At 37.5% G+C, this 16,530-nt stretch overlaps 1 protein-coding gene across 1 annotated transcript in view; it reads left to right on the forward strand.

Annotated features, from left to right (window-relative positions):
* Positions 1 to 16,530, forward strand: part of FMN2 (formin 2) — a gene marked incomplete at both ends in the record, with an annotated part of 156,227 nt that overhangs the window by 134,001 nt on the left and 5,696 nt on the right. Inside the window, one exon of the mRNA XM_084261664.1 lies at positions 5,639 to 5,788. Coding sequence (XP_084117790.1) covers positions 5,639 to 5,788 — 150 coding nt within the window. The remainder of the gene's footprint in view (positions 1 to 5,638; positions 5,789 to 16,530) is intronic.

Below are 16,530 nucleotides of genomic sequence, written 5' to 3' on the forward strand. Positions count from 1 at the left end.
CAGTACGGAATCTCTCTTGCAGAATTGTAGATACTTTTTTTTTCTGCCTTTAAATCTACTTTGAAGCAAATCTTTACTCTTGCAGGTGATGTAGTTTGCTGTAAGGGAAAACCAGGCACATACTGTGTTTGTACGTGGGTTCAGCATTTCTCAGAAAGGTCAGCTAGGGCATATAAGTGCCTATACTTATTTTGCTATTTTTTTGGCCAAGCGAGAATGATGCTGAGATGAAACTCCTTCTGTTCGTTGCTTAGAATTGTTGATTTGTCTCTGCTGTTGGGGCCTCTTTAACGGTTGAGCAAAACCAGTTGCCAGTTACTCAATCTCTTTTCCCCCTCTTTTTGCTCGACTTAGTGTGTACATTCACATACATGCATGTATGTGTGCAATTGTATGTCGTGCGTGTTTATAAACTGGCCAATGCTTTGCACACAGCAAAACCGAATCTGAATCATTGTTTGCAACTGCTTGCTAACTGGCTTCAGAACAGAATAGAAAAAATTGTATAATCCATAGCTGCTATTAAAATATTCCTGATGGATCAAATCTATTAGCTAGAAATGCTGTCAGTGAGCCACTTGCAATGTGAATAGCTTCTTTTCTGTCTCATATGATTAAATTTGGTTTGGCTTTTAGCGCATCCATTCCTTCCTTCTCTCCAAATACAAATTTCATTTACGTAGTCTCATAGTTGTACACAAGGGAGCACACAGAAAAGTCCAGTGATTCATTCATCAACTTTCCATATTTGAGTAAGGAGTAAGTTCAGTCATCTCAGTCTGCGGTGGTTTTTCTGAATTACACAAACACTAGAACAAGGAAATTAGAAGATGAAAGGAGGAATTAACCATCTTTCTTGATCTTATTTCCTTACTTACTTGTCAGGGATGAGCAACTCTTCCATCGTTTTGAGAGATTTAAAGTTATTTAATTGTTCTTCAGGGCCAGCATGAAGGATGTGAAACCCAGCCTGAAATCTGTTTAAATGATCTGGCTGTTGCCATGTCAGAGTAAAGTAGTGGTGTGAACGTCACTGCCTGATTTTTAATCATGCTTGAAAAGTCAACCTCTTTGAAGCAAAGCCAGTGACCTCCTTTACATATTTTAGTCCCTGAAAATAACTCACATGCCCGTCCTTCTCTCTTCCATGACCGCTATCTCTTCTCTATTGCACATTCTTTTAAGACACTTGTTAAGAGTGCGATTAAACTAAGAACCTTTTCACTTGACAAATGGACACTAAACAAGCTTTACATATTGTACTGTTTGGTAATAAACGTTTTGTTTTGCAGATAGGTGAAATGAAATCTAGAGAGGTCAGATGAGTTTCCCAATGTTGTATAATGCAGAAATTATTTGGGTGTAGGAAAAAAGCACTATGAATTCTTGTCCCTTATTTGAATCAAAATGTCGATGTGTCTGCATGTACAGTCAGGAATAGTATCAATGGTATTTGCAGATGTTTTGTTTCAAAATTGACTGAAGGATCAACAGGAAAATTTGAATGGGCTGCCCCGCTGAAAAGCACCAGAGAAAAGGTATTTGCTGCCTGGCTGAGGCCTGAAGGGATGATATCTGGTTTTGGGGTTATGGCAATGCTGTCCAAATTTCTCTTTGTATTTAAAATGTGTGTCCCCTCCTGGAGTCAGCTGTAAGATATGTCTAGCTTGGCATATGTAAATGTTTCCTAATCAGATATTTAAAGAGCATGGTAACATAGAGGATTTATTGATGTGCATGTTTTACTATTTGATACATTTGGATTCATTTCATTTGGTTTGTCTTTCATGGGTGAATTATGCCACTTAGTTCTATACTACAAAAAATGACAGAATCAAATGTATAGCAAGCAGGTTTCCATATGTCTTCTAAATGAACTCTAAGAGACTTAACTGCTAAATAACTGGTTGAAAAAAAATTTAGTAACTGTCTTGACTGTTTGATCTGCTTATTTAGAAAAAAATATTTGATTCATGGAGATTTGTGTCCTGAAGTCTTACTGCTTTGCAGCTGATGTCATGTCCATTGTTAACAGGCATTAGAAAGGCGTGACACAATAATAGTGACAACTTGCTACGTTGCTGCTGTTTGACATTTCACATACAGCTTATTTCCCTTACCTCCTAAAGTAACTGCCAGGGAGGCAAGAAACCTGGCTGACTGTTTTGTTTCTCTCTATAAACCTAGAAATGAAGTTATAACTGTTAGACACATCTGTACCCACATGTAAGGTTGTGCTGGTTATACAAGTGGTCCTCGGGGAGACTTTCAGTCACCAGAGGAAAAAAGACTTTGGCTATCTTCTTCTGCTCTCAGAGGAAAGTTGGAGTCATTAAAGAGTAATGGAAGCTGTTGCATCTCCAGTAACTGTTAGTGCTTTTAACAGGGGTTTTTTGAACACTCTCCTGCACAGTATGAATTTCCTTTAGTCTTGGCTTCCTGTTTCTTGGAAAGTTTTCCTGTGAGGTAATTATGGCTTGTTACTTCAAATTTAAAAGCATTACTTAGGATGGCCATTCACTGTCAAATTCTCTTTACATTATTGTCATTTGCAGAATGGTTTAAAGATACATCTCAGAACAAGGCTTCTTATTTGAACTTCTGATCTTTCTATGTTCTGTAAATCATTTATTGGCCTTCATTCAGAGCTTCCTTAAAAATAAGCCATCGACCCAGCTGATGCCTCCGTATCCTCTCGTCTGGTATTCCTTATGTTCTTTCAAAAATTTTGCCATTGCTTAATCTGAAAAATCAAATGAGCCTTTTATATGATACTCGCACTGGCTGGCTCCAGAGCTGTATGTCTGGGAGAAGGGGCTTGGAGGAAAACCAAAAGATCTACCTGATATGATTGCAGTCTTGCAAAAGTTGAATATACATGAAAGAATGTTACAAGTTTAAAATATAGTGCAGCTGACTGTCAAATGTCAAGGATTTTTTTTGAGTGATCCTGTGTGACCACAGGATAGGTAATAAATATTTTCCCACTATAGAACTCTAAGGAAAAAGTAAATAGGTAAATAAAATGGATTTTTAATTTCTTTTTTTCTTCCTTTTTTTTTTAATCAGTATTATCACTCATGTATAAATCATTTGAAAAAATGCAGTAAAACCCAGCCACAAAAAAAGACTTTCTGTTTTTTAACCAAGAGCTGACTTGGAGAACAGAGAGCTGTGATAGGCTAAAGGAGAGAGCATACACTCACGTTAGGTGCATTTGAGTATCAGTGCCATGGGTTAAAAAGTGAGGATGGTTTTGTCTTTTTTATTTTTCTCTGCTGCATCTTTGTTGCTCAGCAGGTTTTTTTTTCTTCAGTGGGTAGAAAATTGAATTTCAAATTAAAAGAAAAAATGTGTAGATTTTAAGTGGTAAACTGATGGTAAATGTTTAAGCTGTAGGGGGGTTATTTTCTAAACAGGATAATTTATGGTCATATTTATTTTTCATGTTGGGGAAAACAAATGGACTATTGAGTTTTGAGAATTAGGGCAAATAGTTTTGCAGGCACTTTCAGAGATTGACCATTCTGAATGGTTGAATCCTTGTAAATGATCACTATTAAATAATTTAAATTATAGCAACTGTGAAAGTATCCAATCTGCAGTTACAGTAATCCATGAATGAAGATACAACTTCTGTGGCTAAAATGCCAGCTGCATCCATTTAACTAGAATTTCATTTTTTCTCTTAATTGATTAAAACTGTGATGTGTGTTTTATAGCAAATTATCATAGGAGTCGATGAGTAGTAATAGATCAGTCATCAAAGCATCTACAATTACATTTCAAGAGACAGCTTTCCAGACTTTTTTTTCATAAAATAAGCAGTTCTCTAGAGGCTTCAAACTGGCTGAAGGAACAAGTTTGCTGACCACACAAAACTGGGAGGAGTGGCTGATACACCAGAGGGCTGTGCTGCCATCCAGCGAGACCTAGACAGTCTGGAGAGTTGGACAGGGAGAAATTTAATGAAATACAACAAGGGCAACTGTTCTCCCCCAGATGCAAGACTCAACAATCTCATGTATCAGTACAGGTTGGGAACTACCTGTTGGAGAGCCGCATAGGGGAAAGGGACCTGAGGTCTTGGTGGACAACAGGATGACCATGAGTCAGCAATGTGCCCTGGTGGCCAAGGACTATGACATCCTGGGGTGCATTAGAAGGGGTTCTGGTTAGTAATTTGAGATGTTCTCCTCTGCTCTGCACTGGTGAGGCCAAACCTGGAATATTGTGTCCAGGTCTGGACCCCTCAGTTCAAGAAGGACAGGGAACTACTTGAAGGACTCCAGCACAGGGCCACTAAGATAATTAAAGGAGTGGAACATCTCCCTTATGAGGAGAAACTGAGGGAGCTATGTCTCTCTAGCCTGGAGGAGACTGAGGTGTGACCTCATTCATGTCTACAAATACATAAAGGGTGAGAGTCAGGAGGATGGAGCCAGGTTCTTCTCAGCAATGTCCAATGATAGGACAAAGGGCAATGGGTACAAGCTGGAGCACAGGAGGTTCCATGTGAACATAAGGAAAAATTTTTTCACTGTGAGGGTGACAGAGCACTGGGACAACACTGCCCAAAGAGGCTTTCTCTGGAGACATTCAAAACCCACCTGGATGCGTTCCTTTGTGACCTAATCTAGGTGATTCTGCTCTTGTAGGAGGCTGGACCAGATGATCTTTTGAGCTCCCTTCTAACTGCTAACATTCTGTGATTATGTGTTGAGCTTAAGAGGAGAAAATTATTCTTAAAAGTTCCAGCATTTGCAAAACATAAGTCCAAAAAAAAAAAAAAAGAGTAATAGTTAATCAAGCAATTAATTTTTGAAAGAATTCTACTGTAGTGCTGTAGTTTCCCATAGCATTCCTACATATTTTAAAATTTGAAATAAAATAGAATTCAAAAACAGAAATTTGTTTCATTTACTTGCAGTCACAGTCCTCACTCACTGTTGGGAATGTGACCTTTGAATTTCAAGGGAAGTTCTTATGTGAGGTGTAACTTTTGTGTTTAATATGCTACTTTGCTTTTAGCTGTGCTCAACAGGGGTTGTTGGACCATTCTTGTAGAGTCATGGTGAGCACCTGTTTTCTAGCACAGTTGCTCCTGGCTCAGTTTTCTGTTGCATTATTTCTTGTTTTGTACTCAGAAGGTTTGAGTTTTGACATTTCTGTGTAGGTTTCAACCTAAGCCATCTACCCTATTGTGTTGTAGTATAGATCTAACAGAACTTTTAAAATGTTGTTTACAGTTCTTCAGAAGCTTTGACTCTGTGTTTCGCAAATAGTTTTAAACAGAACAGAAAAGCAATACATAGGCAAGTGCGGATGTCTAGATTTGCAGGCTCTGGACAGTGTGTTCATTTTAGCTTTTGGAATGGAAATGCTTTGGTCAAAAATAGAATCTGTGATAAATTCCAGATCTCATGTTTGCTGAAGAATCAAAATATACTGTGTATCTATGTCTATACGGAGCGCTCAGAACTGTTATGGTTTTGTATTCTTTTGGTTCTGCTACCAAGAATAGTGAAATACCATGAAAGTGTTAAGTAACGGAGGGGGGGGGAGGGGGGCAAGGAGGAGGAAATAAATCTGCATCATTGGGTACTGAAACATTTGCTGGTTTTGCTTTCTTTGACAGCTTTTTGGAAACTGCAGCCTATTTCTGTATGAAATCAAAAATGGGAGAGAAAGAGGTGTCCCCACATTCTTTCTTCAGTATTTGGCATGAATTCAGTTCTGACTTCAAAGACTTCTGGAAGAAGGAAAACAAACTTATTCTTCAAGAAAGGTACATTTGTTTGTTTGTTCAAGGGCTTTTCTCAGAGAATGTTATTGGGAGCAATTGCACAGAAACCAGTCAGCCTCACTTCATTAGCACACAACCTATTGAACATCATTTTGAGATGTCTCAGTCCTTTTTATTTATTTAACAGCTTTTTATTTTCTCCTAATTTTTGTAATTTTTGAATGGATCATTAATATCAGTTTTTCAGGTTCATTACCTGAATGACATTTTTGGCAAAGCATGTAACTACTATACCATTGTGAATCAAAGAAATAGGAGACTTGTTTCAGGTCTGAAAGTTGATTAAAGATTTCCTATTAGCAAATTTAGTGATAACGAATAAAGGCATCAAGACATGAGATACTGTAAATATTTGTCTAGTGAAGTTGGGGAAAAAGGAAGAGAAGCAGGAAGACAGAAGAAAAAAGTCAATTGACCAGAGAAAAGTGTCAGACTGACCCATCTTGCAAATCACAGACCATGGACATGAGAACATGTGATATATATGGCAGAAAGATACAAGACAGTAGTTTTGAATAATTACTTGTTCTGTCTGGTCCATGAGCTATGAAGTTAGCTTTCACCTACATACAGATATTGCATTGTGGTCACCCTTTGTTTATATAAATTATGCCAAGAATTAATCAGTTGCTTAAAAAGTAGTAAATGCTCTATAAGGACAAATTAAACACAAACATGAAAACTGCAAACACTGTTATATAATTCTGCATCTGTTAGCACCTTGAGTGACCTAAGGATAGAGATAATGAAGCTACTTATGAGCCTTAACATTAGCAGGATTGAAGCTTTATATTCACCAATTGATTGATATCAGTCCACATTTAGGTAACGACAACAACAGGCCTCTTTCAAGAGTACTCACCCTGTGCAATTGTCACACACACCAGATTATTGACTTAAGTCATCATTGAAAACTTTCCCTAGGCATCTATAAGCTCAATGTCATGTATACCATATACATTTAATGTAAGTGAATACATTCTGGAGCAGTGTCATGGTTAGGAAAACTGGATTCTGTTCCTATTGCAAGAGTGTGGTGCAAATGTTAGTACAGTACCGCAGTTCTCTGGGGATCTATTTCATTCTACTGACTGTCTGACTTAATTTTATGTAATTAAGTATATCTCTTTGGAATTGAGTTGATGGTTAAATACTATCTTTCAGTTAGTCAGGATTTAGCTGCCAACTTTTAATACAGGTTAATTTAGTCTTGTATTTTTTAGAGAACACAATTTGAGAAAAATATCCTTTCCTTTCCAAAATACTAGGCTATTTTTCTAAAAAGAAAATAAAAAGAAAAACTCTCCAGAGGGGTCTCGCTGCAAAATATTTTTCTTTGGGAGACATTAACTGAATAAGCACAAAACCTCTTCCTCCTATTTTTCTTATACATCTAAAGCTTAAGAAAAGAATGGGATTGCAATACAATCATTTAATTCTTTCTCAGCTCAATGTATGAGTATGCTAAGAGGATGTGTTGAAGCAGCAGAGACAAAAAAGTGGCTGCCAGCCACTTCTAGAGCAAGTGTGGATTTGGCCTAGGAAGGAACTGAACATATACAAGCCACAAAATGGCTCTAGGCACAGGATGTGACAGGGAAGGGAAAGGATAGTGAGAAGGGGCCTGCAGTGGAAAAGGAAACTGGGAGAGTCCTAGGAAGAACAGCAAAGAAATCCAAACCTAGACTGAGAGCTGATGGGATGTAGGAGACTTTTGCAGGGGCACAGACAGAGCTGTATAACTCCAGTCCACAAGGTCACTGAGATTAAGACTGAAAGTGAACTGTCCTGAAAATCATAGGTAGATTTTTGTTTTGAATTTTGATTTTGACATGTCCCATCAAGTTTAAATTTTCCTCTTTATAGATTCTGTTTGTTCAGCTGAGACAGGATTTAGACTTTGAAAAGCTTTGATGTCTTGGGTTTTGTTTGCCTCTCAGAACCAACTTCGGCATGGTGCTATTCTAGGTCTGGCAAAGTCAAGCTCTCTTCATTGCCTTTTAGGACTTTATTTTTTTTCCCCAAATTGGTAGTAAGGGTAACAATTTTCCAACTAAGACAAATAATTTTCCACAAAATTATGACTCTTTTTTGGTAAAAATAACTGTCTTATCAAATATTTTATGCAGAAAATATTTTGGCTCTGATCATAGTTTGATTTGATATCTGAAGTTGTCCTTTAGGCTTTTTTCTTGATTTTACATTTCAACTTGTCTTAGTGAAAGATGAGATGCTATGATATAAAGGTGTCTTGGTATTGAAAGGTCAAAGGAGAAAAATACTGATGGAAGTGTGTTGCCCAAAGGTGTAAAAATGGACAGCATAATGGTTTTCAAAAATCTCAGTCTAGATCCAGAGAGCCATATGTGACAGGAGTCTGAAATCCTTGTTTTGCGACTGAAATAAACATTGCTATTTCAAGAAACTAGATTTTCCTCTTTAGTTGTTGTTCTTGAAAGTGTTTCTGGTGCTAAAGTTGAAGAGCAGGTTAGAACATTGATCTTCAAAGTACTATTCTGTATTTATTCATTGGTGGCAAAATCAAGTATTGCAATTGTTACCTTTCAATTATTTACCAGGTTGCTGCCTCATGAAGCATACTTGAATTATTATAATTATTTATAATATGTGTAACTTAATTCCTTTTTTCAGTTTGATCATCTTTCTCACCCCTTGGTTGGTTTGGGGTGGGGTTTTTTTGCCTCTTCTCCCTTCACTGTATGTTTAGTTTCATAAACTTTTATGCTGAGGGCAATGTTTCTAGAATATTTTATATCCTAGTTTCCATATGGACTGTATGGGGAAAGGAATTACTTGTTAATAGAGGCTGTTCCTTATTTAGTCTCCACAAATATGAGTCACACTGTTTTACAATAATTTACCCAAAGGCTTTTCATAGATGGTATTTCCTAAGGTGGTACTACTTTTTGTTACCGATAGATTAAAAGTGTATGTTTCAAAGAAAGCAGTCAGCCAGTTCTTATTTTAAACACTTTTCACTCAGCATTTTAACATGTATATTGGTTTGCCAGGCATTTATATGCATAAGATAAACACTGAAGTGTCAGACTTCATATTTCTTTACAAGAAGATGAGAAGGGAAAAAAAAAAAGAAAAATGGTGCAAAGTTAAAAACAAATTAATTTTTCTGAAGTTTTCTACTGCTTTCACTCAGTTTTCTCACTTGAAATAAAACAGAACTGGAAAATTCCAGCTGTAGAGAAAATTATGCATGACAAACTGTTAAATACAGTAGCAATAAAAAGAAAAATGCACCTGAAAAGTACAGTGAAAGCATAGGTCTGCCAAAAGGTTTTTTGAACAGGTTTTTTTAGTCCCACTGCAGTCAACACTAACTGGAGCATTCCAACAGAAATTGTTATCTGGGTAATTTATCAAGTTCTCAAAAATATTTTGTAAAGGTTGAAATCTCTGATGCTATGTCTATGCTAAAGAGGTATCCTTTTAAGGGAAAATTTTCAAAGTAATTTAATTCTTTCTGATTAAGAAACTTAAAAAAAAAAAAAGAAAACCACAACCAAACTTATCAGGGCACGTTTTGAGCTTTTAAATGTTGTTGTTATCATTGCTCTTGCAGTGTTTATGTAATGTGTCACTGGTAGTCTATGCTTTGCATTTGTACTTTGAAAACTCTTGAAAGGTGTCTGTCAGTATAGCCTGCCCTTTACATGTGAGCAGCAAGAAAGCCAAGAAGAGCTGACTTATTTTCCCTAACACTTTTTCAATATTGTTTGAAAAAAATAATATGATTTTGTACCTTGCAAGCTTCCTGTTCATCCTCCTCATTATCGTACATGTATTTCACGTGCTGCCTACTCTGTTGCTCTCTGAATACACATTGTCAGGTAATGCACAGCTACAGTCACAGCTATGCAAAAGTATCACCTTCTTGGGAAAACCTTAGGGTATCATAATATCAGTCTTCAAGTGCCATTTTTCTCCTGTAGTGAGAGCAGGTGTGTCATACAAACTGACAAAAATATATTAACTCTTTACTCTCTGAGCAACCTGGTCTCATGGAGGGTGTCCCTGCTCATGGCAAGGCTATTGGAACTAGATGATCTTTGAGCTCCCTTCCAATGCAAACCAGTCTGTGATTCTATGATTCATTTCCCCCCACACACACACCAGTTTCTATATGTTTGTGAGGTACAGCTAAGTGCAGTGCACTATTGCAGTCTAGCACTTCTGTGAGGGCAAAAAGTGTTGTGATTTTTCTTGATATCCAGCAAAGGTCTACAGAACTGCTGACCAGATCCTACCACTTTCCTAGAAACCAGGAAAATATAACATGTTCTAGGAATGAAAAGATAAATGAGCTCATGAGGCAACACCTAATATAACTCCACAGAGGGAAGTCTTGAAAAGATATGAACAATGTAAAAAAAAAAAAAAAAATTAAGCAACTGCTGAGTATGGCAATCAAATATGGAATTTGTGAATCATTGGTAGCTAAAAATGCAATTATTTATCATAAAATCTCATATTGGTGTGGACACCAATGATCCATCTTTAGGACTACAATTTCCCCTCTTCTTTACAGAAATGAAATACACCCTGGCTCATTACAGTAACAGAAAGCAGTCAGTCCTTTAAGAACTTTTATGTTAAAAAGTTCCATTGCTGGCAAGGGTTAATGCCAATATCATTAGATGCCAGTTCAGATCTTACTAGAAACAGGCTGATAACAAAGCAGACATATTTGTAGGGCCACAGTTACACCTTCAGATTCTCTGATTACAATTGAGGTACTGACGCTTCTTTGTCCACTCCAGCCCCGGACATGTTTCTGTTTCTTCAGATTGCTTGTTCTTAGAGAGGGCCTGCGCAACCTTGCAAAGATTTACCTAAAAAGGGGAAAGAAGGTTGCATTTCTAGACTGCAGAGTGGAGGAATAGCAGGGGAGAAAGAGAGAAAAATACAGAGGTAGGTGCCCTCTAAGAGTCTACATAAGGGTGCATATTGCTTAAAAGCTCAGCCTGGCCCTTGCTTTTATGAAAAGGAGCGTCGCTGCGCAGAGACTGCCTGTGTCAGGGATGCCAGCAGAGGAGAGTTCATAAGCAGGATCAACATGATGGTAAAATTCTGTAAGTCCCTGATATCTTGCATCACACAAAGCTTGAGAATTTCTTTGGCTGACTTTATTCAACCCTTGAACTCCCATGATAAATCTTTGACACATTAAAAATAATCTATAAAAAAAAAAAATAAAAAATGCGGTCGTCTCTCAAATGTAAGAGTTGGCCATTCCCGTAAGAATAGCAGTTAAGCTGGCACCTGGTGTGTCACACTGTGTATATCTAGATGAAAGGGAGATTCCTGGCCAGCATGTCTCCACAGCTCATTGATCTCCCTCTGCAGAAAGACTGGTATGTCTCCCTACAGACTCCTCGGCAGGATGATTTAAAACTTGCTGTTGAGCAATTTAAAGTCTGGCATTGGATATCTGTACATTGCACAGTGAGGAGCATATTGGTAAGCTGCCACTTCTGCTTGCGGAGGAGGGCATTAAATCCCATAGCACGAGCAATGTCCTCTCAGAGTAATTTAAGGGATATTTTGTTAACGCTTATAATAGGAACCAGTGAGTCAGACTTGAGAGTGAGAAATCGGAGGACATGGGAATATGCACTTGCAAAGAAACGTGAGGATGGAAGGAAAGAGAAGAAAGATGTGTGTGGAGTGGCAACATGAGAGGGAAATTATGAAAAGGTGGAGTATGTTTAGCGGAGTCACGTTTTGCTTGGCATGCCAACTGTTTGTTGCAATGCCAACTGAAAGCTCCAAGTGTTGTATTAGCAGTTATGGGTAGATACGCTTTCTGGCCTGGGAACTTTAATTGCAAAGTCTTTATTGCTCTCTACTCAACTGAGTTGCATGCTGGTATGCTTGGGTTTACGACTCATAATGACATTTCAAAACAGAATGCAGCCTACGTGACTTTCAATTGAGTAATTAAAATGATCCTCATTTTTTGAGAGTATTTCAAAATTTTAGCTTGAATAAAATAGCTTTCTGATCAGAAAACACTGTTACAGGCACTGGAAAATCTACTTAAAAGGCGCCCAAACACACCAAAGATTCAGAAGCTATGGACAGTCCTTTGAGGCAGTGCTTCACAAACAGGCAATTTGCTGTCCAGCTGAGAGAGGTTGCTCAACATTTCAGTACTTTTTTTTTTCTTTCTTGTGCACTTTCAGCTATTAGTCCTTTTTTTCAGTGAAAGCCATCATTTTTTTGGTTAGGAGAAGAGAGCAGTAACTTTCATTTTAGCATTGCTTTTGAGGGAAAACTTTGTGAAAAATAAAAACATTTGGAGATAAGATTCTTAATCTGGATCTTTGGTGGAAATTGCTATAAAATACCATATTTTAACATTTTTAAGTAATACTGTGTTTTGTAAGGCAGGAACAAATACTTCCATTTGCAACTCTAAGTCAGTTGCTGCATACAAATAGCAAACTTGAACAAAGTGAAGGCTATAGTAAAAACTAGTTCCAAATCTGTGATCTTCCCTAATTTTTGTGACTTGTATGAGGCCAGTTTCCAGAATACCCCCACATAAACAACAGGGGCTTTTCACAAGTCTTTCCTTTATTTACAGTGTTGGTATTGCCAGCACATTATGTTGCATCCTGGTATGCATGTCATGCTTAAAAGGAGATAGATACCAAATATCATCTCCTAATGAAGTTTGCAGCCTGTTTTCCTGGCTGTAAAATGAGATTGGGTGTAAAAATTTAAGGTATAGATGGGATACCATGATTCTAATCCTATAGTAATCTTTCAGGGTTTTTAACCCTCTCCTGTTCATCACTTCTTGGAAAAAAAAATGATAAATGAATGATAAAAACCGGACCAACATACTCAATAGTTATTTGCATATAGCAAAATTCCACCACTAAAATTTTTAAACAGAATTACTGACAAGGTGTGCTGCGCTTTCTATACTTGTGAAATGTTTTGATGCCTGGGCAAAGTGATTGCACTGACACTTGGGGTGCAATAAAATATTGTAATGTTTTACAATTGAGCAGCGTTCCCTGTTAAAATGAGTACCCAAAAGTTTGAGATGCTCACAAAGACTTAAAATCTACTCTAACCCAGACTGATCCTGAGCTACTGATGATGTCTGATTCATTGGTAACTGAGAGTTTTCCAGACTAGTGCATGGATTTAGCATAATGATGACAACATTCGTTAAGTGTAAATGCATGGCTGTGTGCATGTTTTATGGCACGAGTACAGGGAATAGTCTAGTATCAGGGGCTTTTTTCACATTTTTGGGAAGAGCCTCACTGTGACTGCAGTTATTTTGAGTCATTAGGTAAGTATGAATGGGCGCCTTTTGATATGATTATTTTCATCTAATGCAGTGAAGTTGGAGGCTTCTTATTTTCCCTTCTCCTGCACAGGAGTTCCCTAATTCTGTGGCTCTCCAGCTGACTACTACTACTTTTTTATTCTTGTCTTTCCAGAAATCTGTTCTGATCACTCAATTCTCAGCTTTGCCAACCTTGTACCTCCTACCAGTTATCCAGCATAGTGGCCCCAATGTGCCCAATGTAGCAGCTCCTCTGGCCAGGGTATCTCTCCATATCCTCTTTAAGACAGCGTCCTTCTTCACTTAGACTTCATCAAGTTATTTCTTGTTCTTTTATTACACATTGCTTTTTTTCCTCCTTTTACCCCATCTGCTGCTTAAAATCTTAAAATCTGTTTTGCTTTACAGCAAAAACATAGTTTCACATTTCCATTCACTCACCGGTTTCCTTTCGTTTGCTTGTTGATTATGCTAGCAGTTTTACCTCACCTCCAGTCTTGTCCCCTTCCCTTATCATCTCCTGATGAATTTCCTAACCAAATAGCCCAGAATGCAGCCAACTTTGCGAGCAACATGGCTTCAATTCCAAGAAAAATAATGGAAGGTGATGACTATCTTCTCTTAGAGCAATCTTGATTTCGTGTGTAGAGTCTGTAGGAAAGTGGCTTCCATCTTGCCTGAAGGAAGTCAGGTATAGACTGAAATATTGGCCACTTTGACAAGCAACCAAATAAAAGCGTTTGATCACAGAAGTCAGGAAAGGTATCTTAAGTGGATATATGCATGTTCTTATTTTATTAGTATTATAGCCATCCTTAACAGTTACATCATTACATCTTCGAGGTGAAATTTATTTTTCCTTAATGTTAAAAATACCTTTTTTAAAAACATGTTTCAAGATGATGACCTTTTTTGTATTTATCCACATCTGTGCACAGATAAGAGCAGAATCCCTAGCTCACTAAGAATATGATTACCAGATCTGAGTGAAATGGAAGACTTCTGAATTGAAATTCTTTCCACACATTCTGAAGTGGGTTGTGGATTACAGTAAGACTGTGTAAATGGGAAGGTCTCATTTTCATTTCAGTTGGCCTTGAAGCCTTATTTTAGGCCCATTTGACATGATGCATGCTGAAGAAAATCTAGAATTTATTCCCCAAAGTCTACTCTACACTGTTGAGATAGGCAGGATCTTATTCAGGGTCCTGCTACAGGTTAGTCTCTGTGTTAAACTGCCAGATTAAAATGTTTTAATCTATTTGTCCTTGGTCCTCTGAACCAAAGCATGATTAATCACTGCATCTTTCAGCCAGCCATTGTCGGGCCTATGGTCCTTAAAGTAACCATGCAAGGAGCTGGCAGGGACGTCAAGAGAGCCTAAAACATAATCTCTTTGTTGGTAGGCAGAGGTTAGGTTTCATCAGTCAGTTTGATGGGACCAGGTACATTACAATGTGCTTCTTATCTGTATAAAGTCTTTGCAGTCAGTTACTGAATCATATCTATGTCATCACCTCAACCCTGTTGGCGTGAAAGTAAAAGCTCTACATTTTTTACTCTACTTTTATGTTGGGAATTGTAATTTTCCTTTCTGTTTTTTCACTGAAGAGAAACTCCTTAGCAGAAAATCATTTCAGTATTTTAGTAACTGGGTCAAAGAATAAAATATAGACACATTGCTCTGGAAGAGTTTTCAAAGAAAGGGTTTTAAATTTTTCTGCCCTTGAAGTCTTAAAGACATCTGGCACTTGATATTTTTGCTGAGGGATTTTTTTTAAGTCCCTCTTAGTTGTAAAGGTGCTATTATTATTACAAATAAGTTATCTACAACCCAGATGAATTTATATAAGATATTTTGGCAACACTCTTTTTAATTTATATGAGAAGAAAGAGTTAAAGAATATCAGTCTCTGCTTTATTTTATACTAAAAAAATACAGAATATCTGCAGAAAAATAGTTTGGGTTTTATGAATTGTACTCTCAAACCGTAAAAGTAATGTCTGCCTTGGTTTATCATGGAAGTTTTTGTGAGCAGCTCTACTATCTAAGGCACATAACCTTCCAGCCTTCTCACTGTGCCTACATTTGTCATGTCGTACTGCTCACTACTGAAGTGTAAGGCTACCAAGCCTAGATGGAGCCAGTAGGAAATGAATCTGTCTGCCACAGATACTTTAGACAAAATTATTAATGTTTAGTGGCAGGAGAGTGGCTCCCCCCGCCTCAGTGGATTGAATGATGACAGAAAGTCTCTAAACCTTGATAAGATTGTGGCCAGGCTGGCTTTTGGTCTAGAAGGTAGATAAAGATACTCTGTCTTTTAGGTTTGTAGGGATGTCTGGTTTATTTTTCCTGTGTGTGTGCCAAAGTGTAACTTGCTTATTCATCACAGGGACTGTCTTTAAACTTAGTCATAGTTTGTTTATATTTGTCTTACAATAAATATGAGGTAGAAGGAGGTGAAAGGACTGGAGGAGAGTTTTTATTATGATGGAAATAAGAAATTCTTTCCTTTGTTACAGGTGGCAGTTATTAGACTCTCTGAATCTTATTAAGTTGTAGATTTGGAGATCTTAATTCTTGGAATTTTGTGACTGCTCATTCACTTGTAGATACGTTTTTTAACTGATCTATGGATTTCCCACAATTGTACATTCCCTACATGTTTTCTTATTGATGGAGCTTTTTAGAAGTATATCCCTTCTGAAATATTGCCAGCAATTCTTTCTCTGAGTTGACTATTTAAGGAGATATATTTGTACAAATTTGTTATGAACACTCCTGTTATATATTTATAGAATCTGCCTTGGCCACTGCTGTTAGTACTTCTGCTCTTTAGATTACTACAGTAAGAATAAGCAACTCTCAGATTACCAGACTGAGAAGTCTAGCTTTTGTAGGATTATGTTCTCATTAAGACAATGTCAGGAAATTGTTTGGTAAAAGAAGTGACGGGCAAAAATTGCTAATGTTGATGTAGTTGATGTTACCTTTCCTATCAAACTGATATGCCGACTTTTAACCCAGAATTGAAATGAGATGGGACAGGAGTTGATAGCAAATGAACCACAGTCAGTTAACTGAAAGAAAGCGAGTTTGAGAAGCAGTTGAAAAGGACGAATTGAGGTAGCTTGAGCATCAGTCTAGCAAAGAACCTTAACATACTTTAAACTTGCAAATTACTCCCATCACACTTAGCACATGTGCAATCTATTCCACCTGGCTTCTTTAAGAGCACACCATGTCCCTTGTCACCTCCATTTTACCCACTCTCATGTCATGCCTTGAGCATCTATCCTGCTTCTGTGTTGTTGGTTGCACCTAAATGCAATGGCTCTATAAAGGGAGCAAGCAACCTCTCTAACAGAAAGTGTT

The sequence above is a fragment of the Gallinula chloropus genome, assembly GCF_964237585.1.
Source record: "Gallinula chloropus genome assembly, chromosome: 3".
Taxonomy (NCBI): Eukaryota; Metazoa; Chordata; class Aves; order Gruiformes; family Rallidae; genus Gallinula; species Gallinula chloropus.